At 52.6% G+C, this 19,568-nt stretch overlaps 1 protein-coding gene across 1 annotated transcript in view; it reads right to left on the reverse strand.

The window, feature by feature from the left end:
- Nucleotides 1-236: 236 nt before the first annotated feature.
- LOC140390497 (tumor necrosis factor ligand superfamily member 15-like) overlaps nucleotides 237-19,568 on the reverse strand; it is a 39,863-nt gene continuing 20,531 nt past the window's right edge. The window contains exons 3-4 of the mRNA XM_072475667.1: nucleotides 13,410-13,493; nucleotides 237-4,668 (exon numbers count right to left, since the gene is read on the reverse strand). Coding sequence (XP_072331768.1) covers nucleotides 4,235-4,668; nucleotides 13,410-13,493 — 518 coding nt within the window. The 3' untranslated portion in view covers nucleotides 237-4,234. The remainder of the gene's footprint in view (nucleotides 4,669-13,409; nucleotides 13,494-19,568) is intronic.

Raw genomic sequence — 19,568 nt, forward strand, 5'->3', positions numbered from 1 at the left:
GGGAATCGAACCTGGGACCCTGGCGCTGTGAAGCCACAGTGCTAACCACTGTGCTACCGTGCTGCCCATCATTGGCCGTTTGCACGACATGCTGCAGAGAAAGCACCTTTCCAATGAAGCTCTTGCTTGTTTGTGCCTTCGCGGTCTGGGAGCTTATCCTTTAAAAAGAAAAGCCCAGTCCCAAAGGGGAGTGACCCACTGCCTCATCCAGCTCCAGAAACAGAAAGTAGACCATGTGATCCATCTTTTGTGCTTTAATGTAATAAAAAAACAAGGTTGTTTACGATGTGGGCTGATCAGACCAGCCGTTTACTCTTTAGCTATCAGTATGATTGTCAAAACAGAACATTATAAACTGCAAACAATTACAAATACAACAATATCTCAAACTGCACAATGCTGTTATCTTTCACATTTAAGAGTGTCCGTGCAACTCTACGCGAAGTAAACCGACACACATTCACATTGTAAACATGCACACTTTGCAACATCAGTGCTGATTTAACCCAGCACATGGTCCGAGTGAACGATGTGCTGCGGATTCCCCGGCAGCGCGATACCCCGCCGCATCGGCAGCGCACCCAGGCCTGCGCGTTTCCTGATGGCGTGGGGGGGCCCACAATGGGCAACCCAATTGGCCGGCTGTGGGAACGGAGAATCCCGCTGTCGGGGCAAGCCACGTAGGAGAATGGGGTTGGCGGGACGGAGAACCCGCCCGTGAGGTTCGGTTTGACACGGGAGATGCTGAGAGGAGGTCACCCCTCCTTTGGAGAGTCGGCAGCAAGGTGTCCCAATCTCTGACTGAGGGGCTGACCCTCTGGAACTGAGGAAACGTCCCCACTCAAAGGATCTTGAATCATGGGAATCCTCGTTCCCAAGGAGCTCCAATCGGCTCGCATTTGGGAATATTGTGGGAGTTTGGGGGCACCGAGGGAATGGAGGGATGTGGGGAATGTCAGGAAAGTGGAACTGCAATGGATGGCATGATCGTACAGAGAGGCTGAACAGGTTTGAGTGGGCTCCTGTTCCACCTCGTAAATTCTCTCGACAAGTGTGGTAGTCTGTATTATATGTATTACGGTAAGACACATATACTAGAGGTACATGGGTAAATCCCGGCCTGCTGGCTCCGCCCAGTAGGCGGAGTATAAAAGTGTGTGCTCTCCGGTGCTGCAGCCATTCTGCTTCCAGCTACAGGAGGCACAACATCTTTGCTCAATAAAGCCTCGATTGTTCCACTCCTCTCGTCTTGGTGGTAATTGATAGTGCATCAACAAGGCACAACTGTTTCATTAGAATTCAGTTATGACTGGGAACATACATGAATGTAGACCGGCTACCTGGCGACCCTGCGTGTGCAACGTTTGTCTCATGGTGGTAACATAGAACCGAGGAGGAGCCGTTCCCCCGTGACTGAAGACACGGGGAGAGCTGGACTGAGGGTGCAAGGCAGGATGGGTAAATTGGTACGGTCTGCAAAATCAATTAAACTGGCCTCAGTCGTTGGGATTGCTGCATAACCAGGTTGTGATTGCGCTCCATTCCTTAGCTTTATTAATAAAGGTGCGTCGCATTGAGTGGAACAGTAGCCAAGTTGTCCTTTTCATAGAACCGACACAATGCAGAAGGAGACCATTCTGCCCATTGAGTCTGCACTGACCCTCCGGCGGAGCACCCTCCCTAGGCCAACTCCCCCTCCATATCCCAATCCATCTAACCTCCTCAACTTTGAAAATTAAGTCTTCCAACACCAGGTTAAAGTCCAACAGGTTTGTTTCAAACACTAGCTTTCGGAGCACTGCTCTTTAAAGAGGTCACCTCTTTAACCTGGGGTTACCCCTATCTCTGGATCTGTAAAGATTTAATCATTTAATCACCTGCTAATGCTCGCATTCCAAGCATTGTCAAGCATCTTTGAATCTGTCTATGTCTATGTTTCTGGAACCTACCTCTTCATTCGCCTGAGGAAGGAGCAGCGCTCCGAAAGCTAGCAATTCGAAACAAACCTGTTGGACTTTAACCTGGTGTTGTAAGACTTCTTACTGTGCTCACCCCAGTCCAACGCCGGCATCTCCACATCTTGAAAATTAAGGGGCAATTTAGCGTGGCCAATCCACCTAACCTGCCCGTCTTTGGACTGTGGTAGGAAACCGGAGCACCCGGAGGAAACCCACGCAGGCACGGGGAGAAAGTGCAAACTCCGCCCAGACAGTCATCCTAGGTTGGAATTGAACGCCGCTCCCTGGCGCTGGGAAGCAGCAGTGCTAACCACTGCACCACCCCATGCTAGTGTCATTGATAGCCAGTAGAGGCAAAAGCATTGAGACCAGGGAGGGGGTCTTACACCAATGATTGAGGGGCCAGGAGGGGAGTGTCAGGGCGCGACAACAACTCATTCATCAGTGAGGGAGGGTTGTAAAGTGGTACCCTCCTCTCTCTCTCTTTCAACCTTTGAACCCCTCTTTAAAAGCCTCTCCCTTTGACCCAGGTCCTGGCCATTAGAGCTATCTCATTAGGTTCGGTGTCACAGTTGCTTTCGCTCCTGTGAAACACTGAAGCAAATTTACTGCTGAAAAGCGCTGGATTAAAGTAGATTTCAGTTGTCACCAAACACTCAATTCTCGTTTAATGTTAGGAAGCATTCCGTACCATTCAGGGAGACCCCTTCCTCGAAAGACGGTGGAAACAGAATCTCTGAACATCTTTAAGGCAAAGCTCTAGCGATTCAAGGTTAACACGGGGGTGAAAGGTTATCGGGGCTAGGCAGGAGGTTACAGTCAGATCACCCAGGACCCTATTGAATGACGGGGTGCCGGCGAGGGACTGGGAGTGGTCTCACGCTGTGGCGTCGTGATGCTGTCACTGGCTTGCCTAGGCTGATGCTCTCGGGACCCCGGGTTCGATTCCCTCCCTGGCGTTTGGTACAATTTAAAATCGGTTTTAAATTCCGGAATTAAAATTCTAATAGTAACCATGAAACCATTGTCGGTTGCCCCAAAAGCCCGTCTGGTTCACTAATTTCGTTGAGGAAAGTAAATCTGCCTTCCTTGCCCCGTCTGGCCTACATGTGATCTTACAGCAACGTGGCCGATTGCCTGAAATGGCTGAGGAACCCAGTCCGATCAAGGGCAATTAGGATGATCACTAAGCACTGGCCCCAACAAGCGATACCCACATCCCCTGAACGGGTATTGTAAAAAATATCAGCTGGACAAATGGTCGTGAGGTAGAATTGGAGAGACACAATAGCAGCGTGAGTTGGTGCTGATTATTGGGGTGCAATGGACGTACAAGGTCGGGGGGGGGTGGAGGGCAGAATATTTCACTCGGGAGTGTTAGTTGTGAATGGCTTGCGGAGTTTGCGACGAGCGACTCTGAGCACCAACCCGTTGACAGGATATAACCGAAAATCCATTGTAAGCTTTCCACACAGGGACTGCACTTTCCAAAATACTCCACTAGGCGGAGATGTCCTGAGGCCCCACTGAAATGCAAGTCTTCCTCGATCAACTTAGCGTCCAGTTGCAATCAGATGCGACCCACTCCCCCATAGATGTTATTTACCTTGATCGATCGGGAGGGGGGGAGGGGTTGGAAATGGAGTCCAGACAAGGGGTGGGCTGTCAAAATTCCTGAGCGGAGCAACTCCAGTGAGGGGAGGGGGAAGTGGAAATTAGGAACTTTTTCTGTACCGCGCCCCCCACCCCTCCCCCCAGAAGCTGCTGGGGCCTTTTCCACTCAGTTTGTGTTTGTGGGATTTGGCAAGGCTCAGTTAATAAATCTGACGCGGAGATCGCCAATTATTTATATTAAAAAGGCGCCAGGCCAAGGCGGGCAGGTGGAGTTGAGCTACCCTGAGGAGTCGGTTGGGGGTGACCATCTGTTCAGCTTATTAAATGGCGGAATTGGCTCAAGGGACCCAATGGCGTACTCCCGCTCCTTGTCTGTTTGTTCGTATATGGGTCAGCTCTGTTCTGATTGAAACGCGGAACAGGCCCCAGGGACCGATGGCCTCTTCCTCTCTCTCACCTCAGGCGAAGCCATCACCTTGCCCCTTAACTGATTGTCTCACATCCTCTGGTTACCGACCCTCCTGATGGTGGGGGCAGTTACTTCCATACGTTATCCACCGCAAGCCCTTTCCTCGGCACAGGAACCACGCCGACTCGGGGGACAGGAACCAGTCTTCGATGGCGACCGCAGCAACCCTCCCCCAGCACACTTCCATGACCATTCATAACATGAAGGCCCCGAAGAAGGTCTTCTGCTCCACGTGCTCCACCATGGTCACCTTGTTGACAGTCACAAATAGCCTGTCACGCTCCACCAGGGTGAAGATGGCTCCCTGGCTGATGGTGACGTGCCAGTCACCCACCCCGCTCTCGCACACCGACTTGGTGGCTGCCAGCAGCGGGGTGGGCTCGGGGTACGAGTCCATCCTTTTATACACGTTGTGAGTGAGGACGCCCGAGCTCAGCTCCTGCGAGCCCAGGTCCTCGCACGAGGGGAGGTAAAAGGCCACCTGGGAGTACACGTAGTAGAGGCCGCTGCGAGGGATCTGGAGGTGGCCGTTCTCGTAGCCCATGTTGGAGTAAGCCATGCCCTTCTCGAAATTCCACTCCAGAGGCTGCAGCTGCACCTCCCCGCTCAGGTTCCAACCCCTCAGCCCTGAAAAAGAGAAGCAGAATTGAAGTCGGTCACCTCAGCCCGTGCGGCAGGCTCTCACCACCCCCCCGGCCCTGCTCCCCTCTGGGATCTCCTACTTTGTGGTGCAGTGGTATTGTTACTGGACCAGTAAATCCAGAGGCTGAGGATAAATCTCTGCAGACACGGGTTCGAACCCCCATCAGGGCAGATGGTGAAATTTGAAATCAATAATAGTCTGAAATTCAGTGATGACCATGAAACCATTGTCAATTGTCGTAAACACCCATCTGGTTCACTCATGTCCTTGAGGGAAGGAAATCTGCCGTCCTTACCTGGTCTGGCCTACGTGTGACTCCAGACCTCACAGTGGTTGACTCTAAGGTAATAAATGTTGGCCCAGCCATGAACGAATAAAAAAACCTTCAGTCTCGTGTCTGCCTCGAACAAAGGCAGCACCTTCCAAACCCACGGCCACCGCCATCTAGAAGGACGAGAGCAGCAGATACCTGGGATCACCCCCACCTGGAGGTTCCCCTCCAAGTCACTCCCCCTCCTGACTGGGAAATATATTGGCCGTTCCTTCAGTGTCGCCGGGTCCAAATCCCGGTGCTCCCTCCCTAACAGCACAGTGGGTGTACCTACACCTCAGGGACTGCAGCGGCTTCAAGACGGCAGCTCAGCACCACCTTGTCAAGGGGCAATTAGGGATGGGCAATAAATGCTTCACAGGGTGGCAGTGGCCCACTGGACTAGTAGCCCCGAGACCCAGGGTAATACACTGGGGTCATGGGTTCAAATCTCAGCAGGGCTGATGGTGGAATTTGAATTCAATAAAAATCTAGAATTAAAAGTCCAATGCCGACGATGAAACCATTGTGGATTGTTGCAGAAACCCATCTGAGGTCACCGCATTGACGCCGCTACCAAGGCAATTTGCCATTTGGCATCAACCTGGCAGAGATTTCGACGTCAAGACCGATTCTCTGCCCAATCACCTTTCCTGATTTTGGCATCGGAGAATCCCACTCTGTATGTGGGGGGGAGGCGGAATCAGTCTAGTCAGTCGGGTGATCAGCCACAGCCAGAATGAATGGCGGAGCAGGCTGTCAGGGCTGAATGGCCTCCTCCAGCTCCTATCTCCGATGTTTCTGCGTGATCATTCGCTGAATTCCCAGCAGAATAGCGTTGCAGTAACATGTTGTCACCACCAGGTGATGTGAGGACTCCACAGACTGCCTGCCTTCCACAGAAGTAAAATACAGTTCAGACCACTGTACTTAGTTCCCCGTTTTATTGTAAAATTGTTCGACATCCCTCCTTTTGAAATCTGCTCCTAAGCCCTTTTCCCTTTACGTCACCTTGTGTCCAATATCCCCTCTTCCCTTGGGACGGTTTGCTATTCTCAGCCTCCTTCTGTCAAGGGGTCTCGGGAGAGCAGGAGTATGGCGTTGAGACAGAGGACCGGCCATGGTCACTGTCATGATTGGACTGTCCGTCTCTTTACTTCGGCCCAGCAGAAGAGGCTCGCCTGGCTTGAGGAACCGATGGGGGACCGAGGGTGTGCGACCCTATCAGGGGCAGAGTATATCTTGAAGCCATGTTGTAAGCATGTGAGGACTGGAGCAGCAAGGCAGCACAGTGGTTAGCACCGTGGCTTCACAGCTCCAGGGTCCCGGGTTCGATTCCCCGCTGGGTCACTGTCTGTGCGGAGACTACACATTCTCCCCGTGTCTGCGTGGGTTTCCTCCGGGTGCTCCGGTTTCCTCCCACACGTCCTGAAAGACATGCTTGTTAGGTGAATTGGACATTCTCACTCTGTGTACCCGAACAGGCGCCGGAATGTGGCGACTCGGGGCTTTTCACAGTGACTTCATTGCAGTGTTAATGTTAGCCTACTTGTGACCCGAATAAAGATTATCAGAAAAAATTGAACCAGAGTGTTGTCCTCGTTCTGCATCACGAACCAGCTGTCACAGAATCATAGAATTTACAGTGCAGAAGGAGGCCATTCGGCCCATCGAGTCTGCACCGGCTCTTGGAAAGAGCACCCTACCCAAGGTCAACACCTCCACGCTATCCCCATAACCCAGTGATCCCATCCAACACTAAGGGCAATTTTGGACACTAAGGGCAATTTAGCATGGCCAATCCACCTAACCTGCACATCTTTGGACTGTGGGAGGAAACCGGAGCACCCGGAGGAAACCCACGCACACACGGGGAGAACGTGCAGACTCCGCAGAGACAGTGACCCAAGCCGGAATCAAACCCAAGACCCTGGAACTGTGAAGCAATTGGGCTATCCACAATGCTACCGTGCTGCCCAGCCAACTGAGCTAAACCGGCCATGACATAGCGATCGTATTGAGCAGGCTCGAGTGTAGAGATCTTGGAGGGTGACTTGAAGGGCAGGAATGGGGCAAGAGGCAGCGAGATAGGGGTTAGGGAAAGGCGGATATTGTGGTGAAGGGAGGGGGGGGGGTTGGGATGGGTAAGGGGGTGAGGTGGGAGATAGTTGAGGATGGGGTGCAGGGAGACACTGATGTCATGGTACTGTCACTGGACTAATAATGCAGAGACACAGGGTAATGCTCTGGAGATCCAGGTTCGAGTCCCACCAGGGCAGGTGCTAAATTTAGAATCAAATAAAAATCTGGAATGAAAGGCCCAATGACCACCATGAAACCATTGTCGATTGTCGTAAAAACCCAGCTGGTTCACTCGTGTTCTTTACCTGCTGTCCTTACCAGCTCTGGCCTACACGTCACTCCAGACCCACTGCAATGTTGTTGTCTCTTATAAAATGGCCGAGCAAAGCACTCACTTCTAGGGCAGTAAGGGATGGGCAACAATGCTGGACCAGCGATGGCCAGATCCAGTGAAGTCATTTAAAAATGTCGGGTGGTTTCGGAGGGAAATCCTTGTCCACCCTGAGTTGATGCCTCATTCACAAAGTAACTTGGATTGGAAAGTCCTGTCCACCCCCTCTCATGGCGAACCCTGTGAACCTTGACCTCACAACCCCGCCACCCCAACACAATACCAATCTGACAATATAGAACGTAGAACCGCACAGCACAGAACAGGCCCTTCGGCCCTCGATGTTGTGCCGAGCATTGTCCGAAACCAAGATCAAGCTGTCCCACTCCCTGTCATTCTGGTGTGCTCCATGTGCCTATCCAATAACCGCTTGAAAGTTCCGAAAGTGTCCGACTCCACTATCACAGCAGGCAGTCCATTCCACACCCTAGCCGCTCTCTGAGTAAAGAACCTACCTCGGACATCCCTCCTATATCTCCCACCCTGAACCTTGTAGTTGTGCCCCCTTGTGACAGCTACATCCACCCAAGGAAATAGTCCCTGAACGTCCACTCTATCTAGTCCCCTCATTATCTTATAAACCTCTATTAAGTCGCCTCTCATCCTCCTCTGCTCCAAAGAGAAAAGCCCGAGCTCCCTCAACCTTTCCTCATAAGACCTATCCTGCAAACCAGGCAGCATCCTGGTAAATCTCCTTTGCACCCTTTCCAATGCTTCCACATCCTTCCTATAATGAGGTGACCAGAACTGCACACAATACTCCAAATGTGGTCTCACCAGGGTCATGTACAGTTGCAGCATAACCCCGCGGCTCTTAAACTCAAGCCCCCTGTTAACTTCCTCAGCTGTGTTGGAAAGCCCTGCTTGTTTACCAAGGCTGCAGGCAATGCTATTTAAACACGAGTGGGAGTTCCCCAGGCTGCGAACACAGGCCTCGAGGAATTCCCACCCACACACTTAACCAAAACCAAATCGTCAATGCGAGCAGACGTCAGCTCGAAACGCCAGGGATCGCGGTAAAAGTCAGCAGAAGAGGCAGTTTTTAAACAGAACCTCAAAGGAGGAAACCGAGCGAATGAGGAGGAGAGGTTTAGGAAGGAAATCACAAGTCTCAAAGGCCTTGGCAAGCGAAGGCCTGGCCACCAGTGGTCACAAGGAATAAGGTGAAATGGAAAATTAAGATCGGAAAGGTTAACATCGGGGGAGGCTCAAGAGGTTTAGAGTTGGAGGGGCGCGGAGTGCTCGGAGGATTGTGGGGCTGCAAGAGATTACGGAGAGGGGGAAGGGCAGGGCCATGGAGGGATTTGGAAAGAAGGAGGAGGTTATAAAATGGATTTGATTACCAGAGCTGGTGGCAATCTCGATCAGCGAGTGCCTGGGTGATGGGTGGGAGAAGGGATCGGGCGTGAAGTAGGATACAGGCACCAGAGATTTCCAGTTCAAATTCCCATTCCGCACCTAGTGGCGGACACTGGAGATTTTCATCCGTTTGCACAGCTAGTTATTCCTGGAATAGGTCACTAGTCTCTCACCAGGGGGCTTTTAGCTTGAGGTGGGACACCACTCCTCATCAAGTGTGCTTGACCAGGAGTCTCTCCCGCTCACACCGCCAGCCATTGGCGGGCTTGGAAGGATTTGTCGGTGAGCACACGCCACCTGTTTGACCGCGATATGAATGAACCTTCCTTGATAAATGGCAGATGGAGTTTAATTTGGATAAATGTGAGATGATGCATTTTGGTAGATCAAATCAGTGCAGGACCTACTCAGTTAATGGGAGGGAGTTGGGGAGAGTTACAGAACAAAGAGATCTAGGAATACAGGTGCATAGCTCCTTGAAGGTGGAGTCGCAGATGGACAGGGTGGTGAAGAAGGCATTCGGCATGCTAGGTTTTATTGGTCAGAACATTAAATACAGGAGTTGGGACGTCTTGTTGAAGTTGTACAAGACATTACTGAGGCCACACTTGGAATACTGTGTTCAGTTCTGGTCACCCAATTACAGGAAGGATATTGTTAAACTAGAAAGCGTGCGGAAGAGATTTACGAGGATGCTATCAGGACTTGATGGTCTGAGTTATAAGGAGAGGCTGGATAGGCTGGGACTTTTTTCCCTGGAGCAGAGGAGGCTTAGGGGTGATCTTATAGAGGTCTATAAAATAATGAGGAGCACAGATAAGGTAGATAGTCAACATCTTTTCCCAAAGGTAGAGGAGTCTAGAACTAGAGGGCACAGGTTTAAGGTGAGAGGAGAGAGATACAAAGGAGACCCGAGGGGAAATTTCTTCACACAGAGGGTGGTGAACATCTGGAACGAGCTGCCAGAGGCGGTGGTAGAGGCGGGTTTAATTTTGTCCTTTAAAAAGCAGTTAGACAGTAACATAGGCAGGGTGGGTATAGGGGGATATGGGCCAAATGCAGGCAAGTGGGACTAGCTTAGTGATAGAAACTGGGCGGCATGGACCAGCTGGGCCGAAGGGCCTGTTTCCCTGCTGTAAACATCTGTGACTCTATGACCATCAGGTCCTGGGATGGGACGCGAATCAGGAGCTTCAGTCTCCGAGACATGAACACCCACAAGACCTCCACACTCGACCTTTGGCTGAGGTTAGATTCCTGCAGGGCAGATGACGGGAGGGTTGGAGTAAAGGTGTGTCTGGAGGAGGTGAGGATGAAAGTTTCAGCAGCAAATGGGCTGAGGTGGGGTTGGAGATGAGAAATACAACTGAGGCCGAAGTGATTGGGGCTGGTGGCAATGCCACTACTAATCCCGAGGCCCAGGCTAAATTGCCCTTAGTGTCCAAAAAGGTTAAGTGGGGTTCCTGTATTCCGGGATAGGTTGGAAGTGTGGGTTTAAATGGGGTGCTCTTTCGAAGGGCCGGTGCAGACTCGATGGGCCGAATGACCTCCTTCTAAACTGTAAATTATCTGATGATAGCAGATGGTGGAATTTAAATACATTGAAACCATCTGGGGCAGTAAAGCCAGTCTCAGTAATAGTGAGCATGAAGCCATTGTCGATTGTGATCAAAATCCCATCTGGTTCACTAATGACCCTTTAGGGAAGGAAATCTGCCGTCCTTACCTGGTCTGGCCTACATGTGACTCCAGACCTCACGGCAACTCCTCTGTGAGAGACAGGCAAGCCACTCAGTTCAAGGACACTTAGAGGTGGATCTGGATATGGGAGGGTAGAGAAGACAAACATGGGTAAGATCAGGCAAGGCAAAGCCTTGCATAATAGTTGCTGATGTGAGATCTTCAGCATTGACTGACCGAGTTCCTATGAGGACCCGGACAAGGTGACTGGACGCCACAGGCATTGCCCTCGAGACCTAGAAATTCCGGAGAAGATGGCTCGGACACTTGTCAAGGATGACCCAAGAGCGAAGAGCAAAGGTTGCTCCAAGATGGACGCCAGCTGGGAAGCATAAACTGGCATAGCATTGTGGCGACTGAACTGGAAGAGATGGGGCTTTACATGGGGAGTGGGACAAACCACATCACAAGGCAAGATGGTGGAAGAAGGCAACACAAGATGGAGAAATATTGCCGCGGTCCCACGTCCCACCCGGGACTAGAATCATCGAATCAGAGAATCCCGACGCTGCAGAAGGAGGCCATTCTGTCCACTGAGTCTGCACCGACCTTCCAAAGGAGCAATCGACCTCAGTCCATTCTCCCACCCTATCCCTGTAACCCCACCTAACCTTTGGACACTAAGGGGCAATTTAGCATGGCCAATCCTCCTAACCTGCACGTCTTTGTGACGAATGTGATATAAAATAGCAGACAAAGGATTTCAGAAAGCACGGCAAAGAAGGGGGAGGGGTGTCTGGTAGAGGAGGAGAAAAGGATGCTGGGTAACAAGAGGCCCAGGGTTAAGGAATGAGAAGTGAGCCAATTAGGAAATATGGCCATGTCAGGAGGGGTATAGGATAACCGATGGGAATCTGTGTGTGAAACTTGATGCCATTTGAATGTATTTGCAAAGATCCCTTTGTCTCGGACCTCATTCGTTTCCAAGGGGTCCAGGAGACTGGGTCTGTGTCCCTGAGGAGCGAGTCAGACTTGCAAGTTGGTTAAAAATAACTAATGCTATGCCTACAAATCCATCTCGAGTTTTATTGAGGCCAGACTGACAGGTAAAGAATTCAACATTTGTCATTTGGACTGTGGGAGGAAGCCGGAGCACCCGGAGGAAACCCCATTCAGACACGGGGGAGAAGGTGCAAACCCGGACAGTCACCCAAGGCCGGAACTGAACCCGGTCCCCGGAGTTACTTCAGCCTCTGTTGTATTTCTCATCTCCAACCGTGCCTCGGTCCATTTGCTGCTGAAACTGTCATCCTCGTAATACAAAATAAGGGGGTGCAAGCTCTAAAAGGAGGCGCAGCAGCAGAGGGACCTGGGTGTACCTGTGCATAATGTTGTGAGGGTGGCAGGACAGGTGGAGGGAGGGGTGATGAAGCAAGGAAAGTGCACCACACCTGTGTAGATTATTGTCAAGCAAAGATATTAAGGGATATCGGCAAATGGGTTAGGTCACAGGTCAGCCATGATCTCATTGAATGGCGGGTCAGGCTCGAGGGGCTGAATGGCCTGCTCCTGTTCCCATGTGACACTGGTTCAGCTTCAACTGGAGTATCGCACCCAGTTCTGGGCCTCAGACTTCCCGGAAGGACGAGCAGGCTTCAGAGAGGGTAGGGGGCGGGATTCTCCCCTACCCGGCGGGGCGGGGGGTTCCGGCGGGATGGAGTGGCGGGAACCACTCCGGCGTCGGGCCGCCCCAAAGGTGCGGAATTCTCCACACCTTTCGGGGCCAAGCCCTCACCGTGAGGGGCGAAGCCCGTGCTGGAGTGGTATCCGCTCCGCCGGCTGGCGTGGAAGGCCTTTGGCGCCGTGCCAGACGGGGCCGAAAGGACTTCGCCGGCCTGCGTAAGTCCGCGCATGCGCGGGATGCGCAGGTGGGGGGGTGTCTCTTCCGCCTCCGCCATGGTGAAGACCATGGCGAGGGCGGAAGGAAAAGAGTGCCCCCACGGCACAGGCCCGCCCGCGGATCGGTGGGCCCCGATCGCGGGCCAGGCCACCGTGGGGGGCACCCCCCGGGGCCAGATCGCCCTGCACCCCGCCCAGGACCCCGGAGTCTGCCCGCGCCGCCTTGTCCCGCCGGTAAGAGAGGTGGTTTAATCCACACCGGCGGGAGAGGGTTGACAGCGGCGCGACTTCGGCCCATCGCGGGCGCGATTCCCGCCGACCGGCGCGGTGCGATTCCCGCCCCCACCGAATCTCTGGTGGCGGAGAATTCGGGACACGGCGGGGGTGGGATTCACGCCGGTGGGGGGGGGTCGGAGAATCCCGCCCAAGTTGTTGAGAATTTTCCCCGGGATGAGGAATTTCAGTCCCGTGGGCAGATTGGAGACGTTGGAACAGTTCTCCTCGGAGAGGAGGGGACCGAGAGGAGATCCGACCGGGACACTCAAAATTAACCTCGGGTCTGGAAGGAGTAGAGAGGCGGAAACTGATCCCGTTGGGAGCGAAAACAAGTGGGAACGTTTCGGGTAATTGGCGAAGGGAGCGAGACGAGGGTAGATTTACCTCACAGCGAGAGGTTCGAACCTGGGAAGCTCCAGGTGGTGGAGGCAGCTGAGGCTGTCAGAGGGACCCGGACCATGAGGTGAACAGAACGCGCAGGGTCACGGAGAGGAGGTAGAGGATCGGCACGGGGTAAACTTTTCTGAGGGGAGAGTACGGGCAGCCACGACGGGGCCGAATAGCCTCCTGTTGGTGTATCACAACTCTGTGATTCTGCGTGCTGTTCGCCAGCAATCTCAAGCCCAAGGCCCCACTGAAAGGCAGCAGAGAGGGGGGAGGGAAGGAGGGGGTGGTACACTGTGTCACCGGGTTGGGGGAACCATTGTTGGTGGGAAGGAAACACATACCCGTCAGGTGTGCCACTGGCTTCTCCCGATTTGGTCCACTCCCTGCATACGGCAAACGGACCGAATCTTGGCTAAGTTGCAACTCTGTCAATGAAAGATGCAAACGTGCGGTTAACCCCGTCTGACAAACACCGTAACCCGCGGGAGCGTCACTGACCTGGGACTCTTCATCCAGCTGGGCTCAGGGGGAAACACGCTCGTCTCTCAGTCAGTGTCTGTGGATTTCAAAATTCACTTCAAATAGTCGTGCACAGGGAGCCTTTCACACGTGGACACTGTTGTAAAATGCAGCAAACAAAGCAGCCCCCATGTGCACAGCAAGGTCCCATAAAAACCAATGATGTCATGGTCGGCCATCCCAGTTGAAAGCATTAAATATCCAGGCTGACAAGTGACAAGTTACATTCGTGCCAGACAAGTGCCCGGCAATGGCCATCTCCTACAAGAGAGAATCTAACCATCGCCCATTGACATTCAACCATCGCTGAATCCCCACAATCAACGTCCTGGAGGGTTCCCATTGGTCAGAAGCTGAACTGGACTAGCCACACTAATACTGTGGCTACAAGAGCAGGTCAGAAGTTAACAATCCTGCAGAAAGTAATTCACCTTTTAACTCCCTAAAGCCTGTCCACAAGTCAAGAGTGAGACGGAAAACTCTCCAGTTGTCTGGATGAGCTCAGCTCCGACACTGAAGAAGCTCGACACCATCCAGGACAAAGCAGCCCCGCTTGATCTGCGCCCCTTCCACAAACATTCACTCCCTCCCCCTCCGATGGACAGTGTCAGCCGTGTGCCCCATCGACAAGATTCACTGCGGGAACTCACCGAGGTTCCTCATGCAGCACCTTCCAAACCCAGGGCCACCACCATCTAGAAGGACAAGAGCAGCAGATACCTGGGATCACCCCCACCTGGAGGTTCCCCTCCAAGTCACTCCCCATCCTGACTGGGAAATATATCGGCCGTTCCTTCAGTGTCGCCGGCTCCAAATCCTGGAGCTCCCTCCCTAACAGCACGGTGGGTGTACCTACACCTCAGGGACTGCAGCGGCTTCAAGACGGCAGCTCAGCACCACCTTGTCGAGGGGCAATTAGGGATGGACAACAAATGCTGGTCTAGCCAGCGAGCCCACATCCCGGAAATGAATAAAATAAAAACTCGCTTCCGGTGAAGTAATTTGACGGTGAAATATTGTAAATGACAGAGGGGGGTAACTTCCCTGTGTCTCTTTCAAATAGTTGCCATGGATTTTTAACACAGACTCAGTTGATTGTGACAACACATCCCAACACAGAACTAATACTAGATTTGAGGCTGAGGATTAAATTCAGGCCTAATCTCTGCACAGGCCGATGTTGTTGAGTTTATGGATTAACCTCTGCCCAGATCAGCCCGCATTAAGTCTGTAAAAACCCCGTACTCCCTCGATCGAAGTCCTTGCTTTAAATCCAGCAGATCAACGGGGTGATAAAAGTGGTTTTTTTAGGGAAACACTTTCACCCAATGCAATCGAAAGTCTCCGGTGGCTGACAGGGACTTTTCCCTGAGAGACACTCGCCACAGCTGAGGAACCCTCAGCAAATTTCCCCTGGGCCGATCCAGCGATTCCATTCCAGTCTCCTCTGCATTCTCTGATAAAACCAGAAGACGTCGGTCGGATCGGAAGGAGGCCGTTCGGCCCGTCACGTCAGCTCCGCCATTCATCACGACTGAGGATCCTCGTCTCCACTTTCCCGCCCTATCTCCTCATAACCTCACGCAGGAATGGAGCTTCGGGGGCGGGGGGTGGGGGGGGGGTGGGGGGACATGGGCCACTAAACGGCCAAAATCTGCTCCATCGCACATTCCACACGATGGACTTGAAGAGATATGGATGTGCGGTGCGTGGTATCGTGAGCGGGAACCTTTTTCTTTGTGAATTATTCTTTCTCGGGGTGTGGGCATCAGTGTCGGGACCCTAATTTATTTCCCATCCCTAATTGCCCCTGGAACTGAGTGACTCGCGAGGGCCACCTCAGGGGGCAGTTTAGAGTCAACCACATTCCTATGGTCTGGAGTCACACGTAGGCCAGACCAGGTAAGGACGGCAGATTTCCTTCCCGAAAGGACATTAGCAAACCAGATGTGTTTTCACGTCAATCGACAATGATTTCATGGTTGTCATTGCTGAGACTAGCTTTCTATTCCAGATTTAATCCTTTTATTTTAGTTCTGTCAGCAGCAGGGATACGAAGCCAGATGATTTGCTTCCATTGCCCAAAGTCCTTTTACCTCCTCCGCTATCGGGTCAGGGGAGAATTCATAGAATTTACAGTGCAGACGCAGGCCATTCTGGATGCCACATTGGATTCCGTGTTTCTTACATTACCGGGGTGACTACACTTCGAACGTAGGTCATTGGCTGAAAAACGGGTGGCAGTCGTGAAAAGTGCTCCACACATGTGCAATCTGGTTTTTTTGTACAATTATGACCCCTCTCCTCAGAACACGCTGAGGTGGGGAGGGTGGGTGTCCACCCAGTCAGCCTACTCAAACCGACTAGCATAAAACTGCCTTCGCAAACGGAGTGTTTTTGCTATTGGAACTGACAGGAAGGATAATTGGGGCCCGGTGTGAAACAGGCTAAAGGTTCGCCCCCCACCTCCCCCCCCCCCCCCCCCCCCACCCCCACCCCCCCCGCCCCCGGTTTCTCGCGGCTGCGTTGGGCAACCTTTAACCCCTTCCGCAAGGTCAGCACAGGCCCAAGGATGGAGTTTTGCTGACGCCAGGCGCAGGTGGGGATGGAGAGGAGGGGGTGAGGAGAGGAGGGGGTGAGGAGAGGAGGGGGTGAGGAGAGGAGGGGGTGAGGAGCGGAGGGGGTGAGGAGAGGAGGGGGTGAGGAGAGGAGGGGGTGAGGAGAGGAGGGGGTGAGGAGAGGAGGGGGTGAGGAGAGGAGGGGGTGAGGAGAGGAGGGGGTGAGGAGAGGAGGGGTGAGGAGAGGAGGGGGTGAGGAGCGGAGGGGGTGAGGAGAGGAGGGGGTGAGGAGAGGAGGGGGTGAGGAGAGGAGGGGGTGAGGAGAGGAGGGGGTGAGGAGAGGAGGGGGTGAGGAGAGGAGGGGGTGAGGAGCGGAGGGGGTGAGGAGAGGAGGGGGTGAGGAGAGGAGGGGGTGAGGAGAGGAGGGGGTGAGGAGAGGAGGGGGTGAGGAGAGGAGGGGGTGAGGAGAGGAGGGGGTTGGAGAAGGGGAGTAATTCCGGGCACAAAGCAAGGCCGCATCACGCAGTTCACCCGCTCCATACCCGCTCCCGAGCTTCGATTCCACCCACTTTAATGGGCCAAGGTGTCAGGCGTGTGCGATATCAGCCAATCAGAACAATTACGCTCGCTACAGCTCCCTTCACAATATCCAATTACATCCCACCGGAAGGCTCCAACACCAACACAACTGCAATTCCGATTGGTTCCCAGTCATCGGGATGTATTCCTGAAGTCGGGAGAGTGTGATTTTAACTCAAAGCTCAGGAACGGGTGGAATTCTGGGTCGCTCCTCCCGCCCCACTCCTCCCTGACAATATACAGGCCGGGTCCCACTTGATCAACAGTGTCCGCCTTGATCCTGGAGGACGGTCTTAACAGAGACTCCCTGCTCAGCTCACAAGGAAAGGTTGAGAATGGGGCCTATACCCATTGGAGAGCTCACCTCATCCAAACATAGAAGGTTGTGAAAGTACTTGACTGGGTCAATGCTGAGAGGATATTTGCCCTTGTGGGTGAATCTAGAACCAGAGGGCACATTTTCAAATTAAGGGGTCTTACGTTTAATCCATAGGTGAGGAGGAATTTCTTCTCGCGTTAGTTTTGGGAATCCTCTTCCTCGGAGGGCACTGGATGCTGGGGGCTCATTGAGTTGGTCGATCTGGGAGTGAAGGGTTAATGGGGTTGAGGCCACTATCAGATCACCCATGACCTTATTAAATGGTGAAGCAGGCTTGAGAGGACTGAATGGCACCGTGGTTCGCAGCTCCAGGGTCCCGGGTTCGATTCCCCGCTGGGTCACTGTCTGTGCGGAGTCTGCACGTTCTCCCCGTGTCTGCGTGGGTTTCCTCCGGGTGCTCCGGTTTCCTCCCACAGTCCAAAGACGTGCAGGTGAGGTGGATTGGCCATGAGAAAGTTGCCCTTAGTGACCAAAAAGGTTAGGAGGGGTTATTGGGTTGCAGGGATAGGGTGGAAATGAGGGCTTAAGTGGGTCGGTGCAGACTCGATGGGCCGAATGGCCTCCTTCTGCATTGTATGAATTCTATGGCCTATTCCTGCTTCTGTTTCTGGCAATCGTTACGTTCCCTCAGCAGATCTAACCCTGTCTCAAATGCTGGTTCCCCGGGGCGATGGGGCGGGGTGGGGGGACTTTCCTCACAGTTATTTTGACAAACAGCCGCACAAGAGGAAGTAATTCGTTTCACGAATACCTTCCGCATACTGTCATCTCCCTCTTAAATCTGGAGAATCATTGACGTACAATGAGAGGCTTGTATCACATTGCTGAGTTTCCTGCACCATCCCCTCTGGTTGTCGATTCCGGGTCCCACGCCTAGGCTGACGGGCCCAGTGCCACACTGAGCGAGCGCAGTACTCTCTGAGATGCTGTCTTTCGGGTGAAGGGTAAAAAACTGAGGCCCGGTCTGCCATTCTCCCATCATGCCTCTGGTCACCGGCCTGCGTTAGCTCCTGATGATAGTTCCTGGTCCATCTTTCATGGTGAAGCAACCCCCTGATGTTTAAGTTCCCAACCTCTTTTCTCCCAAATCCCTCCGTGCCCTCTCCCCTCTTTGTTTCCGTAATCTCCTCCAGCCCCAGAAGCCCGCCGGGGCGTCTGTGCCGCTCTGATTCAGGCCTCTCGATGATCCCAGATTTTAGTCATCGCATTATGGATGGCTGTCCCTGTAGGCCCCAATCTCGAATTCCCACCCTCTGCCACTCTGCCTCTCTTCTATCCTTGAAGACACTCCTACCTCATCTGCACTAATATCTCCTGAGGTGACTTGATGTCAAATTCTGTTTGATAATCACCCCTCTGATGTTCTTATCGGACCCAAACCGAAACCAAGACTTTTCTTTGTCATGGAATCCCCACAGTGCAGAAAGAGGCCATCAGCCCATCGAGTGTGCTAGGCTCACTCCCACACCATATCCTTGTCACCCCCATCTAACCTTTGGACACTAAGGGGCAGCTGGACATGGCCAATCCACCTCACCTCCACATCTTTGGGCCGTGGGAGGAAACCGGAGCACCCGGAGGAAACCCACGCCGACGCGGGGAGAACGTGCCAAACTCCACCCAAGGTTGGAATCGAACCGGGTCCCTGGCGCTGAGAGTGAGCCGTGCTAACACACTGTGCCAATGTGCCAATTATTGGCTCGTTCAGCCTCACAGTCTCCTCAAACTGAACCTAGTGTCCCAGCAATCCCCTATTTGGGTGTGCTCAAAGACTTGATTCGCTTGAAACTTTAACAGTGCAATTATTCTATTCATTCAATGGGATGTGGGCTTGGCTGGTTAGGCGAGGCAGTTACTGAACATCCCTAATTGCCCTCAAGAAGGTGGTGGTGAGCGGCTTTCTTCAACCGCTGCCGTGCCTGTGGGGTCGGCGCACCCACAGACATAATTGACGTGACAAACCTGGACATTCTCATTGATAAGACAGGAACAAACCACAATGCAATTGGCATGACGTTAACTGATCTGGACAATGTAATTGACATAACGTTAGCAAAAAGGGCCTCGGGGCATTTTATTATTTTCAAGGTGCTATATTAAGCCAGGTGCTTAAAAAATATCTGCGTGTAATATGATTAAAATGTACGAATGGAAATTTGGAAAATGACCCACCAACAGTTCTATTTTATTAATTTATTTGTTGAACCATTATCGAGGTGAGAGATTATCCCCTTGTTATTATTAATAACTGTTCTTATTGGCACAAACCTTTGCTCATCTCTCCGTGTGACAGATGTGTGTGACTGCCACTGATATATTACAGAGCTGGAGTGTTTGAGGACTATTCATGTTAGTGTGCGTGGGTGTGTGTGTTTGTGAGTGAGTGTGTGTTTGTGAGTGTGTCTGTGTGTGAGTGTGGCTGTATCTGTGTATGAGACATGTGTAATATGGATGCGCTCGTGTAC

The sequence above is a fragment of the Scyliorhinus torazame genome, chromosome 14, assembly GCF_047496885.1.
Source record: "Scyliorhinus torazame isolate Kashiwa2021f chromosome 14, sScyTor2.1, whole genome shotgun sequence".
Taxonomy (NCBI): Eukaryota; Metazoa; Chordata; class Chondrichthyes; order Carcharhiniformes; family Scyliorhinidae; genus Scyliorhinus; species Scyliorhinus torazame.